The 16,847-nt window shown below is 41.1% G+C and overlaps 1 protein-coding gene across 2 annotated transcripts in view; it reads left to right on the top strand.

Annotated features, from left to right (window-relative positions):
- The window catches only part of RAB31 (RAB31, member RAS oncogene family), a 131,349-nt gene extending 115,562 nt beyond the window's left edge, over positions 1 to 15,787 (top strand). For both annotated transcript variants that reach the window (XM_037001106.2, XM_037001107.2), the window contains exon 7: positions 12,385 to 15,787. In XM_037001106.2, the coding sequence (XP_036857001.1) occupies positions 12,385 to 12,482 (98 nt within the window). In that variant the 3' untranslated portion in view covers positions 12,483 to 15,787. The remainder of the gene's footprint in view (positions 1 to 12,384) is intronic.
- Positions 15,788 to 16,847: the final 1,060 nt, after the last annotated feature.

Below are 16,847 nucleotides of genomic sequence, written 5' to 3'. Positions count from 1 at the left end.
CGATCTCAGAGGAAAGGCTTTCAGCTTCTCGCTGTTCAGTATAATGCTGGCTGTGGGTTTATCATATATGGCCTTTATTATGTTGAGGTACTTGCCCTCTATTCCCATTTTGCTGAGAGTTTTTATCATGAATGGATGTTGAATTTTGTCAAATGCTTTTTCAGCATCTATGGAGATGATCATGTGGTTTTTGTCTTTCTTTTTGTTGATGTGGTGGATGATGTTGATGGATTTTCGAATGTTGTACCATCCTTGCATCCCTGGGATGAACCCCACTTGGTCATGGTGTATGATCCTTTTGATATACTGTTGAATTCTGTTTGCTAATATTTTATTGAGTATTTTTGCATCTACATTCATCAGGGATATTGGTCTGTAATTTTCTTTTTTGGTGGGGTCTTTGCCTGGTTTTGGTATTAGGGTGATGTTGGCCTCATAGAATGAGTTTGGGAGTATTCCCTCTTCTTCTATTTTGTGGAACACTTTAAGGAGAATGGGTATTATGTCTTCTCTGTGTGTCTGATAAAATTCCGAGGTAAATCCGTCCGGCCCCGGGGTTTTGTTCTTGGGTAGTTTTTTGATTACTGTTTCAATTTCTTTGCTTGTAATTGGTTTGTTTAACTTTTGTGTTTCTTCCTTGGTCAGTCTTGGGAGGTTGTATTTTTCTAGGAAGTTGTCCATTTCTTCTAGGTTTTCCAGCTTGTTGGCATATAGGTTTTCATAGTAGTCTTTAATAATTCTTTGTATTTCTGTGGAGTCTGTCGTGATTTTTCCATTCTCATTTCTGATTATGTTGATTTGTGTTGACTCTCTTTTTCTCTTAATAAGTTGGGCTAGAGGCTTATCTATTTTGTTTATTTTCTCAAAGAACCAGCTCTTGGTTTCGTTGATTTTTGCTATTGTTTTATTCTTCTCAATTTTGTTTATTTCTTCTCTGATCTTTATTATGTCCCTCCTTCTGCTGACTTTAGGCCTCATTTGTTCTTCTTTTTCCAGTTTTAATAATTGTGATGTTAGACTATTCATTTGGGATTGTTCTTCCTTCTTCAAGTGTGCCTGGATTGCTATATACTTTCCTCTTAAGACTGCTTTCGCTGCATCCCACAGAAGTTGGGGCTTAGTGTTGTTGTTGTCATTTGTTTCTATATATTCCTTGATCTCTATTTTGATTTGTTCATTGATCCATTGATTATTTAGTAGCATGTTGTTAAGCCTCCATGTGTTTGTGAGCCTTTTTGTTTTCTTTGTAGAATTTATTTCTTCTTTCATACCTTTGTGGTCTGAAAAATTGGTTGGTAGAATTTCAATATTTTGGAATTTACTGAGGCTCTTTTTGTGAGCTAGTATGTGGTCTATTCTGGAGAATGTTCCATGTGCACTTGAGATGAATGTATATCTTGTTGCTTTTGGATGTAGAGTTCTATAGATGTCTATTAGGTCCATCTGTTCTAGTGTGTTGTTCAGTGCCTGTGTGTCTTTACTTATTTTCTGTCTGGTGGATCTATCCTTTGGGGTGAGTGGTGTGTTGAAGTCTCCTACAATGAATGCATTGCAGTCTATTTCCCTCTTTAGTTCTGTTAGTATTTGCTTCACCATATGCTGGTGCTCTTGTATTGGGTGCATATATATTTAGAATGGTTATATCCTCTTGTTGGACTGAGCCCTTTATCATTATGTAGTATCCTTCTTTATCTCTTGTTACTTTCTTTGTTTTGAAGTCTATTTTGTCTGATATTAGTACTGCAACCCCTGCTTTCTTCTCACTGTTGTTTGCCTGAAATATGTTTTTCCATCCCTTGACTTTTAGTCTATGCTTATCTTTGGGTTTAAGGTGAGTTTCTTGTAAGCAGCATATAGATGGGTCTTGCTTTTTTATCCATTCTATTACTCTATGTCTTTTGATTGGTGCATTAAGTCCATTTACATTTAGGGTGACTATTGAGAGATATGTACTTATTGCCATTGCAGGCTTTAGATTCGTGGTTACCAAAGGTTCAAGGTTAGCTTCTTTAGTATCTTACTGCCTAACTTAGCTCGCTTATTGAGCTGTTATATACACTGTCTGGAGATTCTTTTCTTCTCTCCCTTCTTATTCCTCCTCCTCCATTCTTCATATGTTGTGTGTTTTGTTCTGTGCTCTTTTTAGGGGTGCTCCCATCTAGAGCAGTCCCTGTAGGATGCCCTGTAGAGGTGGTTTGTGGGAAGCAAATTCCCTCAGCTTTTGCTTGTCTAGGAATTGTTTAATCCCGCCATCATATTTAAATGATAGTCGTGCTGGATACAGTATCCTTGGTTCAAGGCCCTTCTGTTTCATTGCATTAAGTATATCATGCCATTCTCTTCTGGCCTGTAGGGTTTCTGTCGAGAAGTCTGATGTTAGCCTGATGGGTTTTCCTTTATAGGTGACCTTTTTCTCTCTAGCTGCCTTTAAAACTCTTTCCTTGTTCTTGATCCTTGCCATTTTAATTACTATGTGTCTTGGTGTTGTCCTCCTTGGATCCTTTCTGTTGGGAGTTCTGTGTAATTCCATGGTCTGTTCGATTATTTCCTCCCCCAGTTTGGGGAAGTTTTCAGGAATTATTTCTTCAAAGAGACTTTCTATCCCTTTTCCTCTTTCTTCCTCTTCTGGTATCCCTATAATACGAATATTATTCCTTTTGGCTTGGTCACATATTTGTCTTAGTGTTGTTTCATTCCTGGAGATCCTTTTATCTCTCTCTATGTCAGCTTCTATATGTTCCTGTTCTCTGGCTTCTATTCCTTCAATGGCCTCTTGCATCTTATCCATTCTGCTTATAAATCCTTCCAGGGATTGTTTGACTTCTGTGATCTCCTTCCTGACATCTGTGATCTCCTTCCGGACTTCATCCCACTGCTCTTGCATTTTTCTCTGCATCTCATCCCACTGCTCTTGCATTTTTCTCTGCATCTCATCCCATTGCTCTTGCATTTTTCTCTGCATCTCTGTCAGCATGTTCATGATTTTTATTTTGAATTCTTTTTCAGGAGGACTGGTTAGGTCTGTCTTCTCAGGTGTTGTCTCTGTGATCTTTGTCTGCCTGTAGTTTTGTTTTTTCATGGTGATAGAGATAGTTTGCAGAGCTGGTACAAGTGACCGCTGGAAGAGCTTCCCTTCTTGTTGGTTTGTGGCCTTCCTCACCTGGGAGAATAGCGACCTCTAGTGGCTTGTGCTGGGCAGCTGTGCGCAGACAGGGCTTCTGCTTCCTGCCCAGTTGCTATGGGGTTTATCTCCGCTGTTGCTGTGGGCGTGGCCTGGCTGGGGCTGTTCCTCCAAAATGGTGGAGCCCCGTTGGAGGGGGAGCGGCCGGGAGGCTATTTATCTCCGTAAGGGGCCTCTGTGCTCCCTGCTGCCCAGGGGGTTAGAGTGCCCAGAGATCCCCAGATTCCCTGCCTCTGGTCTAAGTGACCTGTCCTGCCCCTTTAAGACTTCCAAAAAGTACTCTCCAAACCAAAACAGCAACAGCAACAATGAGAGAGGAAACAGAAAGAAAAAAAAAAAAGGAAAAAACACGCGATTTTTTTTTTTTTTTGTCCTCAGGTGCTGGTCCCAGGCACCCACTCACTGGTCCTGCTGCCCTGTCTCCCTAGCACCAGGGTCCCTGTCCTTTCAAGGCTTCCAAAAAGCACCCACCCACTGGTCCCGCAGGGAAGGAATGCTCGATATTCTTTGTCCTCAGGCACTGGTCCCAGGCACCCACTCACCAGTCCCGCCACCCTGCCTCCCTAGCACCGGGGTCCCTGTCCCTTTAAGGCTTCCAAAAAGCACTCGCCAAAAAGAGAGAAAAAAAGGGGAAAAACGCGCGATTTCCTCCGTCCTCAGGTGCCTGTCTCAGGCACCCGCCCACCGGTCCCACAGGGAAAAACGCACGATATTCTTTGTCCTCCGGCGCCGGTCCTAGGCACCCGCTCACCAGTCCCGCCGCCCTGCCTCCCTAGCACCGGGGTCCCTGTCCCTTTTAGGCTTCCAAAAAGCACTCGCAAAAAAGAGAAAAAAAAAAAGGGGAAAAACGCGCGATTTCCTCCATCCTCAGGTGCCGGTCTCAGGCACCCACCCACCGGTCCCACAGGGAAAAACGCACGATATTCTTTGTCCTCAGGCGCCGGTCCTAGGCACCCGCTCACCAGTCCCGCCGCCCTGCCTCCCTAGCACCGGGGTCCCTGTCCCTTTTAGGCTTCCAAAAAGCACTCGCAAAAAAGAGAAAAAAAAAGGGGGAAAAACGCGCAATTTCCTCTGTCCTCAAGTGCCGGTGTCAGGCACCCGCCCCCCGGTCCCGCAGGGAAAAACGTGGGATATTCTTTGTCCTCAGGCGCCGGTCCCAGGCACCCGCTCACCAGTCCCGCCACCCTGCCTCCCTAGCACCGGGGTCCCTGTCCCTTTAAGGCTTCCAAAAAGCGCTCGCCAAAAAGAGAAAAAAAAAGGGGAAAAACGCGCGATTTCCTCCGTCCTCAGGCGCCGGTCTCAGGCACCCGTCCGCCGGTCCCGCAGGGAGAAACGCGGGATATTCTTTGTCCTCAGGCGCCGGTGCCAGGCACCTGCTCACCGGTCCCGCCACCCTGCCTCCCTAGCAACGGGGGCCCATCCCTTTAAGGCTTCCAAAAAGCACTCGCCAAAAAAAAACCGCACCGGTTTCTTTCCACCCGCCGGGAGCTGGGGGGAGGGGCGCTCGGGTCCCGCCAGGCCGGGGCTTGTATCTTACCCCCTTCGCAAGGCGCTGGGTTCTTGCAGGTGTGGATGTGGTCTGGATGTTGTCCTGTGTCCTGTGGTCTCTATTTTAGGAAGATTTTTCTTTGTTATATTTTCATAGCTCCATGTGTTTTTGGGAGGAGATTTCCACTGCTCTACTCACGCTGTCACCCTGGCTTGAGAGCCTTTTTTTTTTTTTTAACTCTCCCTGATGACAAAAAGAGGTGGGGCTGCAGGCTCACCGGAAAAATGTCTGGATTGGGGTGGGTCCTCAGCCAGGCAGCTGTGGTTTTGCTCCAGTTAATTTGAATGCTGACTGTGAAGAGGGAACATAATAAGGTTTCTCCTGAAAATCACTTCTGGAGATATTCTAGATATTGAACGAGGCTTTTGTTTTTGTTGGTTTGAGAACAATGTGGGAAGTATTTGTGTTTTAAAGTAAACATAATTAGATGTACAAGCATATTAGGTTTAGAAAATTAGAATAAGGTCTTAATAAGAAAGACAGAAAGTTAAGACTTGGGGGCATTAGTCATGTCTGTTCTGTAGTTATTTGTTGCCCAGAGGGAAACAGAATTAGAATAAGGAAAATTAGAATAAGGTCTTAATAAGAAAGACAGAAAGTTAAGACTTGGGGGCATTAGTCATGTCTGTTCTGTAGTTATTTGTTGCCCAGAGGGCTTGCTATTTTATGTCCACTAGATTTTTTTAATTCCCTAGGTAGTTACCTTTGGTTTGGAGCAGGTAAAAGCAATTTAAAAACAGAACAAAATATTTGTAAATTTTATAATATGCACTATTATAGCTGTCAAATGAAGGTAACTAGCCATTAGGGATAATAAAGAACAAAGACAAAACCTTACTTTAAGTTAATTTAGCAAATGCTGTAATAGGAGATGGCTTTGAAGTAATATAGTTTTAGAATATGGGCAAATTGTATATCAAAAGCCCTAAAGGTGTATACTTTCATCCAGAGATTCTAAAGAAGTAATTGATCAATTGTGCAAAATGCAGCAATAATGTTTAACATACAGTAAGTTCTTATTCTATGCCTTTGTTGCAATTGCTCAGATATATAATAACTCATTAATGTACTGTTGATGTTGTGAGATAGGCACTATTATCATCCCTATTTTATATATGGGGTAATTGAGGCATGGAAAGGTTTGTAACTTGCTCTAGGTCACACAGCTAGTAAGTGAGAGGGCCAGTATTAGAAGGTAAGTAGCTGGCCCCAGAGCCCCTGCTAACTTCTGGGCTGTATCACTTCTTGCTGGTACGGTGGCTTATTGTAACATTATTCATGATGGTGAAAAACAGGAAATGACTTAACTGTCCAAGAGTTGGGACATCATTTTTTTAAAAATCATGGTATCCAATATAAAGTAGTGACTAAAAATAATGATGTACATCTGTATTTACTGACAAAAAAAGATAGATTGTTGAGTGTGAAATGGAAGTTACAGAGTGGTTTGTGTGATATCCTGATTTCATGAACTATGAACCATATAACATGTAATAGGAAATAATATATCCTTCTGGGTAAAGATTGGAAGGATACATACATATTTCAACATTAACAGTGGTTGTTTCATGGTGGTGAGATTCCAGGGAACTTAACTGTGGAAACTTTTAAACCTATATGCCAGTAAACCAAACAATCTAGTGAACCCTCATGTACTCATTAACTAAGCTGATTTCACCTCTACTGCACAAGCCCCCCAACTCCCACTCATATTATTTTGAAGGGAATCCAGGTATCATTTCATCTGTAAATATTTTTAGTATATAGACTTTTTTTACTTAACAATTATATTATCACATTAAGAGTCATAATTCTATTATCATACTAATATCAAATATCCAGCATTCAAATTCCCAAATAGCTCATAATTGTCATAAATGGTTTCTTTGTTTGCATTTTACAGTTTGAATCCAGATGCAATTAAGTCTCACACACAGTCATTAACTGATAGGACTGGTAAGCCTCTCTTAAGCAACAGGTTCCCTCTCCATCTTCTTTTCCCTCCTCATGCAATTTCTTCATTTAAGAAATTAGATCAGTTGTCCTACAGAGTTTACCACTATGTGGATTTTGCTGAGTTCCTTTTCATTGCTGAGTGACATTTCATTGTATGAGTAAAAATTTAGTGATTCATTCTCCTAACATTTGGGTCATTTCAGTTTTGGGCAATATATGCACAAGTCTTCGTGTGGGTAAATACCTAGGAGTGGAATGGCTGGCTTATGTGGTGGGTAATGTTTAACTTTTTAAGAGACTGCCGAGCTGTATTCCAAAGTGGTTTTATCATTTCACATTCCCACCACCCATGTCGGAGAGCTCCAGTGGCTCCACATCCTCACCAACACTTGGTATAATTAATTGATAAAATTTCAATTATGCAAATGGAGTATAGGGTATCTCCTTGCAGTTTTACTGTCCATCTTCCTAATGATCAACAGTGTTGAGTGCCTTTTCATGTGCTTATCTGTAATCCTGTGTCTTCTTTGGTCAAGTGTCTGTTTAAATTTTGCCTATTTGTACTGTTTCTCTTCTTTTGTTGAGTTCTAAAGATTATTTACATATTTTGGGTCCATGTTCTTTATCACATATTTGTCTTTCAAGTATTTTCTTCCAGGCTGTGCTTGTGTTTTCATTTTCTTGACAATGTCTTTAGATGAACAGAATTTTTCATTTTGATGAAATCTAGTTTATTAGATTTTTCCTTTGTGGCTTGTATTTTTTTGTGTCTTCCAATTTTTAAATGTTAAAAAATTAAAGATTTCTATATCCATGTAGTGGAATATTATCCAGCGATTAAAATAAGTGAGCTATCAGGCCATGAAAAGACATGGAAGAAACTTCAACACATTGTGCTAAGTGAAAGAAGCCAATGTGAAAAGCCTATATACACTGTATGATTCTAACTGTATGACATTCTGGAAAAGGCCAAACTTGTGGAGACAGTAAAAAGATCAGTGGGTACCAGGGGCTGGGGAGGAAGGAGGGAGGGATGAATAGATGGAGCACAGGGGATGTTTCGGGCAGTGACACCCTTCTGCACCATATTGTGATGGTGGATACGTGTCATGATACATTCATCAAAATTCATAGAATGTATACCACCAAGAACAAACCACAGCGTCTACTATGGACTTCAGTTCATAATGATCAGTTACGGCTCCTCAATTGTAATAAATGTTTCACCCTCATGCAAGATGTTAAAATAGGGGAAACTGGGTATAAGGGGGAGGAATATATGGGACTCTGTGTATTTTATGCTCAATTTTTTCATAAACCCAGCACTGCTCCCCAAAAAAGCCTTTTAATTAAAAATAATAATAAAAGGAAAAAATACCTTGTATGATAAGGAAGCTTAATGGTTTGGAATAATTCAAGCCCCTCCATGTTGCAAACATTAGTGTTTGGAACGAATACTAGGCAGTGGTACCTCCCTCTACTTCCCTCTCTATTGGGGGCATCACAGTGTTCCTTCAGCAGCCGAGACTTGTCACCCAGGGTTTCACCCTCTCACATCCTGCCAAATGTCTTCCTACAGTTCCTTTTCCATCTTTGTTTCCATCTTCTCTCAACTGCACCCAAATTCAGGCTCTCATTATTCCGGACCTGGGCTTTCTGCCAGCCTCCTTGCTAAATCCACTCCTGTTTCTTAAGACATTCTGGTCCTATATATAGACCATTTATATAGAATGCCAGCTCATTCCTCAGGTCTAGATTCTTTACTCTAATATTGAAAGTCATTGAGTTCCAGTGCTGTCTTATTTATGGCAGCAAAAGGACAACCCACAGAACATCCTCAAGTGTCATGAATGTCTCCCCTGCCCCTATTCTGTATTCTTCGGGTGCCATTCCATGGTTGTGAGTCACTGCAGTGTCCCATAGAGACCTCCTCTCTGAATGGAGAGGCTTAAAGGTCATTATCAGAAGTAAACACTACCAAGCCCTAGTAAACTTGGTCTATTTACTAATCTGGATGATTTAGAAAATAAAGGTCAAGAACTGGAAAATACGCAGCAACTACCAGCACCTCTAACACCCAGCAAAAGATAGTTGAGCCAAGTAAATACTGGAACTGGAATGAAATAGAGAAGAATATAAACAGCAAAATTGTCTGGGTGGACTCTACACCAGCACAGGAAGTGGCCAGTCTGCCACACGAGGTGAACAGCTGCCGCTAAGCATGCTGTCCTGTCTTCATTGTGTGGAAAAGCATGACAGTCCCAGCTTAGAGCTACATTGCAGGTTGTAGCCGTGGGGTTTGTTTTTTCAGTATTGCATTACTGAGGAATCATTTATAAAACTGGCTTTTTTGTCTAGGCTATCAACTTTCAGGAAAGCTGAACTTGAAAAAAAAAAAGTCTTTTAATTTTTCCCAAGGAGAATCTTACACAACCCAACCCTTACTAAAATAAACACCTTGGTTGAGGATTTATATCAAGGTTGACTTTTTATGGAGAGTGTATACTCAGAGGACATTTTGTAAGAGCGGAGATGTGCCGGTGGTTCTCAGACATGTGTTTGTCCTATTCTGTGCTCATGTAAGTAATACTGATGCAGTGTGTTCCAAGGGGATCGCTTTCATAGAAAAATGCTATGGCCATGTGCCAAAATTGTTCTTTCATCTAAGCACATTTAATCTTTTGGTAAGTTCCAAATAAACTTAGACCACAACATCAGAGCTCTTGTGTTTTCACAGCACTGTTGGCTTCCTTCTCTTTTTAGGTTGCTTCATTCATTGTTAGACCTGGCCTTCCTCTGTCTCTGCCTTAAAGTGGAAGCACTTCCTGTCCTCTCAACTGGTTGACATGGGAATTGTGGAATCCTTCCTAGGTTGAGTGTTTGGTGGAAGAGGAGGATGCTCCCCACCTTAGTAACTGAACCCTTTGGGTCCACATGATGAGCCACAGCAGGGGTTTCTCCCCAGGCAGGCTCCACTTGAGCTGTGCCCAGAAACCAGAGCCCGGCGGGACCTTGTTTGTGGCCACTGGGTCCTTCCATAATTGGACAGCCATATATCTCTATATATCTATAGTGCATGCTGGTTTGTCAAGTTACTTCCTCATATTCCTTTTATAGGTGAGTGGGGCATGTCTTGGACATTTTATATAACTTGTCCAAAGTTCACATAACTGGACACTGACTCTCAAGATGTTGAAAGTCTTTCCTCCAGATGAGAATGACAACATCTGAGGAAACTGCAGTCCTTCTGTCTTTGAGAAATATTTCATTGTAATAAGAGATTTTGAATATTCTGAGGATAAACAGAACCTGGCACTCCTAAAGAAGCCAGACTCAACAGCTGATTCAAAAACATTGCCAACAGTTTTAAACAAATAAGAGGCGAGTCTCCTTGAGGCGTGACCTGGGTCTTACCCTTGCATCCCAAGCTTGAGCTTGCTTATTATCTACTGAAGAGAGAAGTGAGAGGTGGGAAGCAGGCATATGGGCTGCCCTAGCATTCCCATTTTGCTTTCTAGATGTTCTTTGTTTTCTGTCTACTTTCCACTCTGCTTTTGTGACTTTAGTGAGTATCTTATGTATAAGCTTTTCCTATATTTGGGGTCCTTCTTAGAGGAAAAAAATTTATGAAAACTTATGACATGGGGCATGAAGAATAAGTCGTATATAGAAGAACTAAAAGTGTAATGCAACTTGAGCATTAACAATGTATGAATAGCATGAAGTTAACATTAGCATAAGTTATTGATTTTGATACTATCAAAAATTCTGATCAGTAAACAGTACATGTCTTAGTTAACTAGGGCAGGTGCTTGCCCTAATCAGAATTATCATTTTGTCTGAAAATATTTCAGGTACAAAAGCAAAAGTTCTTACTGCAATACCTAAAACATCAGGAAGCACATAGGATATTATTACTTTAAATAACATGAGTACCGATATAACTCGACACTGTCATTCTTTGATTGGCAAGATCTGACCTAGGTGAATCATTGGTAACTTTCCCCCTTTTTTTATCACTTAAGATTGATGAAGTAGAAGAGATGTTAGTCTACTTCCTTTTAATTATGAGTAATTAAAACAACACAGCATGTCCAGAAGATGAAAATATGTTCTCCTTTGCTTCTGGATTTGACTAGGCTGTTTAGGGAATGGCCTGCAGAAGGTTTGTATAACTTTGTGGGCTATACAAAATGGCAAATGCAATAGCTGTAGAAATTATTACCACCTTCCCATCTGCTCCATTATCTGATTGTGGATTTTGGATAACTGCCAGTGATGTCTGTCTTGTTATGTGAGCTTTGATGCATGGCCATACCACCCTTTCTACACAATGCATTGGTACCTTTGCCAATTACTATTTCTGCCCCTTGTGACCAGCCACCTACCTCCACCAGAGAGTATTGACTTTCTTTGTTATCCTTAGATAACATCCACTTGCAGTGAAGGACTTTATCTTTGGAACTAATTTCCCTTCCATTTCTAATTACTAACTTACTTAGTAAACTGTTTTATTAATTCACTGATTTTAAAAATCCTGATTTTAGAGGTAGTGTTTCTTACCTTTTCATGGGAGATGGAAAAGTAGCATAGAGAGCTAATGGGGTAGAGTGGAAAGGACACAGGCTTTGGGATCCGTCAGAAAGGAAGACGGAAGTCATGATCACAGAGCCACCAGTGCCACTTATCACTGATGTGACCTTCAGCATATAACCTAAGTTCTCTGAGGAATAATAAAATGGAGATAACAACAGCATTACGCCAACTTCACAGGATTAAGTGGAGATAGTGCCTATGAACATCTTTGAAAACCGTGAGGCTCTAAACAAGTATTTATTTGCAGATTCCATTGCTTTTCTTCAAAGACAGCCTTGTTGATATAAAACTCACATACTATACATTTCACCAATCTAAAGTGTACAATTTAATAGTTTTTAGTATATCCACCAACATGTGCTGCAATCAGCATTCGGTTTTAGAATATCTTTATCATCTCAAATACGAGCCACATCCCTTTAGCTATCATCCCCCTACCCCTTCCATTGGCTTCTTAATTTTTACTCTGTGTTTATTTATAGAGACTCTGGAATAATTTATTACATTAAGTACAGTTGAAATTACTTGTGGATGACATGAAAATACTGTTTCCTGTGAAAAATGTCTCTTAGGACTTTTCCAGTTAACGTGCCAAGTGCATTGGCAGGATGAGGGGTGGGGAGCTAAGTGTTAATACATGATATTTCCAGGAAGATTACAATCCCAGCCCAGTTCTATTTTAAGCAGAAAAGATGAGTACTCACTGTTACTGCTGAAGTCCTAGTGCCATGAATCCACTCATGCCAGTGGGATAGATCCCAGGGGAAGGCTGGGGAGGAACCAGTGGGCTGAAGTTTGTGTAGAGGAGGAGGGTGGGGACTTTCTCCCTTACTCAGGAGCACGGGTGGGGTTCCAGTCCAGGGAAGTGCATATTCTCAGGAATCTGCTTTTCCTTTTCCTTAACTTTTAAACATGATTTTAACTTCATGCAACACAGCGAGGAAAGAAGGAATGAGGGAAGAGGGGACAAGAGCTACTCCTGTAGACCTGCCACTTTCTGTACAACCCAGGCATTTAGTGGAGATGTTGAGGCAGGATTACAGTCTGTTTGTGGTGTCAACTGGGAAAAAGGAATTCAACCTTGGCCTCCATTTTATTCCAGGTCGCCAGATCCCACCCTTGGACCCCCGTGAAAATGCAAACAATGGAGCAATCAAACTTCTGAAGCCCCCCACACCAGGCACCCGGCGGTGCTGCTGACCCCTGGGCCGCATCCACCGCATGTGAGGACGCCAGCGCCCACCTCCCTGTGCACTGCTGAAGGGCCTCCCATACCTGGTGGTCTGGCGCCTTACCTAGAGAGAAGTGAGCGCGCCAGCTTGGCATCATGAAGATCTGCAGGGCAGAAAATGTCCCTGGAAAAGGATTTTTTAAACTCTGAAAAAATCCACCACACCACCAAAAGATGGCCTTCAGTGTGTGAAATACACACGGGATGGAACGGATGTTAGGTGATAAGTACAGTTGAGTTTTTTTGTTAAAAACCTTAAAATATTCTTACATTTGTACAAAAGTCTTACTGGCTTGTAATGTGTTGTGTTCCACTGTGATTTCCCGGGCTCCCTAGCCAAAGTTTTGGAATTTCTTCCACTCAGTTGCCTTTGTTATTTAACCAGCCTTCGCCAAAAGGCTAATTTACCTCTCAGTGGAGTGTGAATGGACCATCGCTCAAGCTATAGACTTGAGCTCTTATCAAAGTGTAGAAAGATGTATTAGCAATTTTTGTCTACATCTCTTTTACTTGGTGAACATTTTTCTAAATTTTGTCTTATGTAAACAAAACCACATCTGACTAAAAATTACATTGCATATATTTTTTAATTACATAAAAATTACATTGGGGATTGGGTGGCCTGGTTTGAAAGGGTCATTTAAGTAGTTACTGTGTAAGCAGTGACAGATGTAGGGTATAAATATGACTCCAGGGGTCACCTGGTATGCATCACCTCCACAGTAATGAATTCCTACTCTCTTAGAGAAGCTTAACAAACAGTATTATTTTACTAAGAGGATATGTCATAGCGTCACATCTAAGGGGAAGGAATTAACTGGAGGATATTTGAGTCTAAATCATAGGACAAATTTCTAAGCATATGAATTAATAATATGTTACAGGAAAGCCAGCCAGAAGAAGCATCAGCACCTTAACATTGTAGACCCCAAAACTAGAAAATTGGAGAAAGCATTTGAGAAGGTGCCAAGCTGGGGAGGTGGGTATTAGGGCTAACCAGAGGTCTGGCCCTGTGGTGCCAATTAGCTGAGAATAGGCTTCAATAAAACCTTCCTTTTCAGCTTCCCTGTCTGTTCAGTTAATTAAGGATGCCTGAATCCAACGAAGTAAAGGGAAAGAAGGCATGGAAACGAAAAAAAGCTGTTCCCATTGGAAAATTCAAATCCTACTACCATTGTAGCTTCATAAAAACCTGGAACCAAGGAGCAGTCGGTTTCCTAGTAGGGGTTGTACTGAGGTGATTCTTAAAGGATATTCAGATCAGTGACTTTTGCGGGAGGAACTTCAGAAGGACAGCCTCAGAAGTGGTGATCATGCAGTGTGGTAGTGGGGCCAGCTGGAACCTTCTTTGCCAGGAATATTCAAGGCCCAGCAAACATTAATTGAAAACCTATAACGTAAAAGCCAGGAAAGAGATAGTAAGCTGATTAAAGATCGTGAGCTTTCAGTATAAGCTGGTGCTTCAGGGTCCTGTCATGGCTGTGCCCACCATGCTTTCAACAGGGAGAGAGACTCTGAGGCTGCCATCGACAAAAAAGCAAGAGTCCTTGAGAGACCAGGGCCCAGTTTACACTTCTTTATGTGGACTGCGAACAGAATACAGGTGGAAATCACAGACTCAGGTTTTTTTAACTCACAAATATGCTGTCAATTTGATATTCTTACTGCTTCACCCAACTTACAAGAGTAATTGACAATCTAAGGACATGAGGGCTAGCAATACTTATTTTTGGTCCAAAAGTGCCTCTTAGCTTTCTCAGACAGGTACCCCCAAAACTATAAGCAAGTGGCATTTGGATGTCATGGCTGGGCCTTTTTAGGGAGTCTTAGGGTTTTCTCCACATTACTGACATGATACTGCTTGCAGGCCAAGTGGTTATCATGCCTCTTTCCAAAGTTAAAAAATTTAGGTTGCAAATTAAATGACATCTTTCCAGGTGACATGCAGGCTTTTTCTGGAATGTTTCCTCACCTAGCTGTTTCTGAGAACCTGGTCTGATCTCTAGCCAGCCAATCTGGTTGCCCAGCTGAGATGGCACACACCCCAGCAAGGTTCACAGCTTTGGGCTGGGTATTCGGTGGCTGCATGAAATAGCTGGTCTTAACCACATGTAGCAAGCTACCCAAAAATGAGCCCATGGGTTTATTTTCAGAAGCATAGGAGGGTGAACAACTCTTTTACCTTTCTGTGCTGCCTCAACTATTCAAGACAGTATGTGTATATATAATCACTACTCAGAGCAACTGGTGAAAAGAGCAGATGGCTTTTGAGCACACAAGTGTTCGCATAAACAAGGACTCTTCTCTGAGGATAGATTCTCAAGCCTTGTCCACAATGAGGCTTTCTTATCTTCCTTTATTTTGCTTTGAGATTACTTTGGCTGTTCTAAATATTGAACTATAACCACATAATATGTAAAGGCCTGGAAATTACTATTGCTCCAGAATGTCAAGTAGTTTCATGTGATGTAACATCCTTCACTTAACTTTCCAAAATGTACTCCTTTTCCTCTTCCTTCCTTTCATGAGCAGTGTATGTGTGTATATGTGTAAATAGGATATCATATTTGTTATGTTGACATGTAATCCATGTCACTGGCCAAGTCTGGGTCATGACTGTGTGTTATATGGTGTAGACATGGGTTCTCATAGGGATTATTTCCCAGTGAACATCCCTAAGATGGGAATGGCATCATGAGACATTTTACATAGGTACACATTTGACTTGCCATTTTGTAGTTGAAAATGGTACATTAAGGTGCTGACTCTGACATTACCTTGCAGACTATAGAAGGTTGAAGACCTAAAACTAACCGTTAGACAACAAATGGGCTGTGCCCCAGTGAGAATTCAATTCAGGAATATGGCATGTAATGGCTGAAACTGAGCTCCCTCTAGGGCACTCCACTTCTCATTGCTCTGTAAAGCTCATGGCAAGCTGAGTAATGAGCTAGCTTATAAACTGAAGGGCTCTGAGCTGTATTCAGACCTATTAGGTATCTAGTTTATTCTTTCAACCAACACTGTTGAAACCAGACCCAGTGATCCAATTTCAGTGCTCTGTTGTATAAACTGCTTCTTTTTCTTGTGTTTTTATAAAGGCTTCTGTCTGGGCTGGACCCAGTTATTACATATAGAAGACGCCTCTGCAGACAATTAAGACCTTTCCACCTTGTATTCTACAGTACTGCCTTGCCCTCAAAATTGCCTGCTTGTATCTGTTATTTTGGGTTTAACACACACAGATTCATACTAATAAATATTTTAAGTTTTACCATGTTTGTCTTTTTTGTATTCTAATGCTCAGTAGAATAATTTTTTTAATTATAGCCACCTCAGAATAAAGAACAGTGCTTCCCCAAAGAAACTTGTGTACCTGGCCATATGAAGACATGTATAAGGATGTTCACTGGCATGGTTCACAGTAGCAAAATATTGTCTTCCCCTAAGGAAATCAATAAATAAAATGTGGCACAGCCATATGATGCAAACTATGCAGTAATTAAGATGAATATAAAATCTATCATGTGTCAACATGTATCTCAAAACAATGTGGAATGCAGGGCTGCCATACTGCCCACTCCCAATGAAGCCACTCTCCCAGTGGTCTGTGTGAATGGGGCCTCAGGAGCTGTTCAGTGTACAGCCTGAGCAATGGAACTGTGACTCTGAGTGAACAAAGCAAATTGAAGAAGTAAAAAAGCATATAAACTTACACAAAACAGTAATGTATGTTGTTTATGAGTGAGTATGTATAAAAATAAAGGAAGAGTTAGAAGGAAAAACATCAACTCCATGATACTGTTACCTCTGGGTAAGGAGGGGAGTAAACAGGATCAGAGAAGAGAACAAAGGGCATTTAACTGTCCATCATTTCTTTTTATTTCATGACATAAAAATCCTAAGCCAATATGACAAAATGATAGCATTTGGTGACTTCAAGGTATGTGTTTTATTAATCTCTATATTTTTCTGCATTAATTTTTCTGAAAGAGATGGAATATGGAGACAAGAAACAATGAAGGATTTCTTGAATTGCCATCTTAATTTACTCCGTCAGTTTTCTGAGTCTCACTAATTTCCATCCCTTCATCATCTTGGCTACCTCTACCTGTCCACTGGTGCACACATGCTTCCTCATACTTGTGAGTCCCACACTTTCTACCCAGAGCCTCATCCAATGCAGATGAACACATAAAAAGAGTGTAAAGAGGGAGAAGGCACTGCCTTGCATTCTGGGCATGCGAGTCCCTCCTCAAGGCATGTGCCTCAAAACTGCTTTTAATATATAATCAAACAAGAGAAAAATATCACACAACCCACCATCACCAAGA

Source organism: Manis javanica, chromosome 9 (genome assembly GCF_040802235.1).
Source record: "Manis javanica isolate MJ-LG chromosome 9, MJ_LKY, whole genome shotgun sequence".
Lineage (NCBI taxonomy): Eukaryota > Metazoa > Chordata > Mammalia > Pholidota > Manidae > Manis > Manis javanica.
Note: the sequence above shows the minus strand (reverse complement) of the source record. Positions and strands in the feature narration are given on the sequence as shown.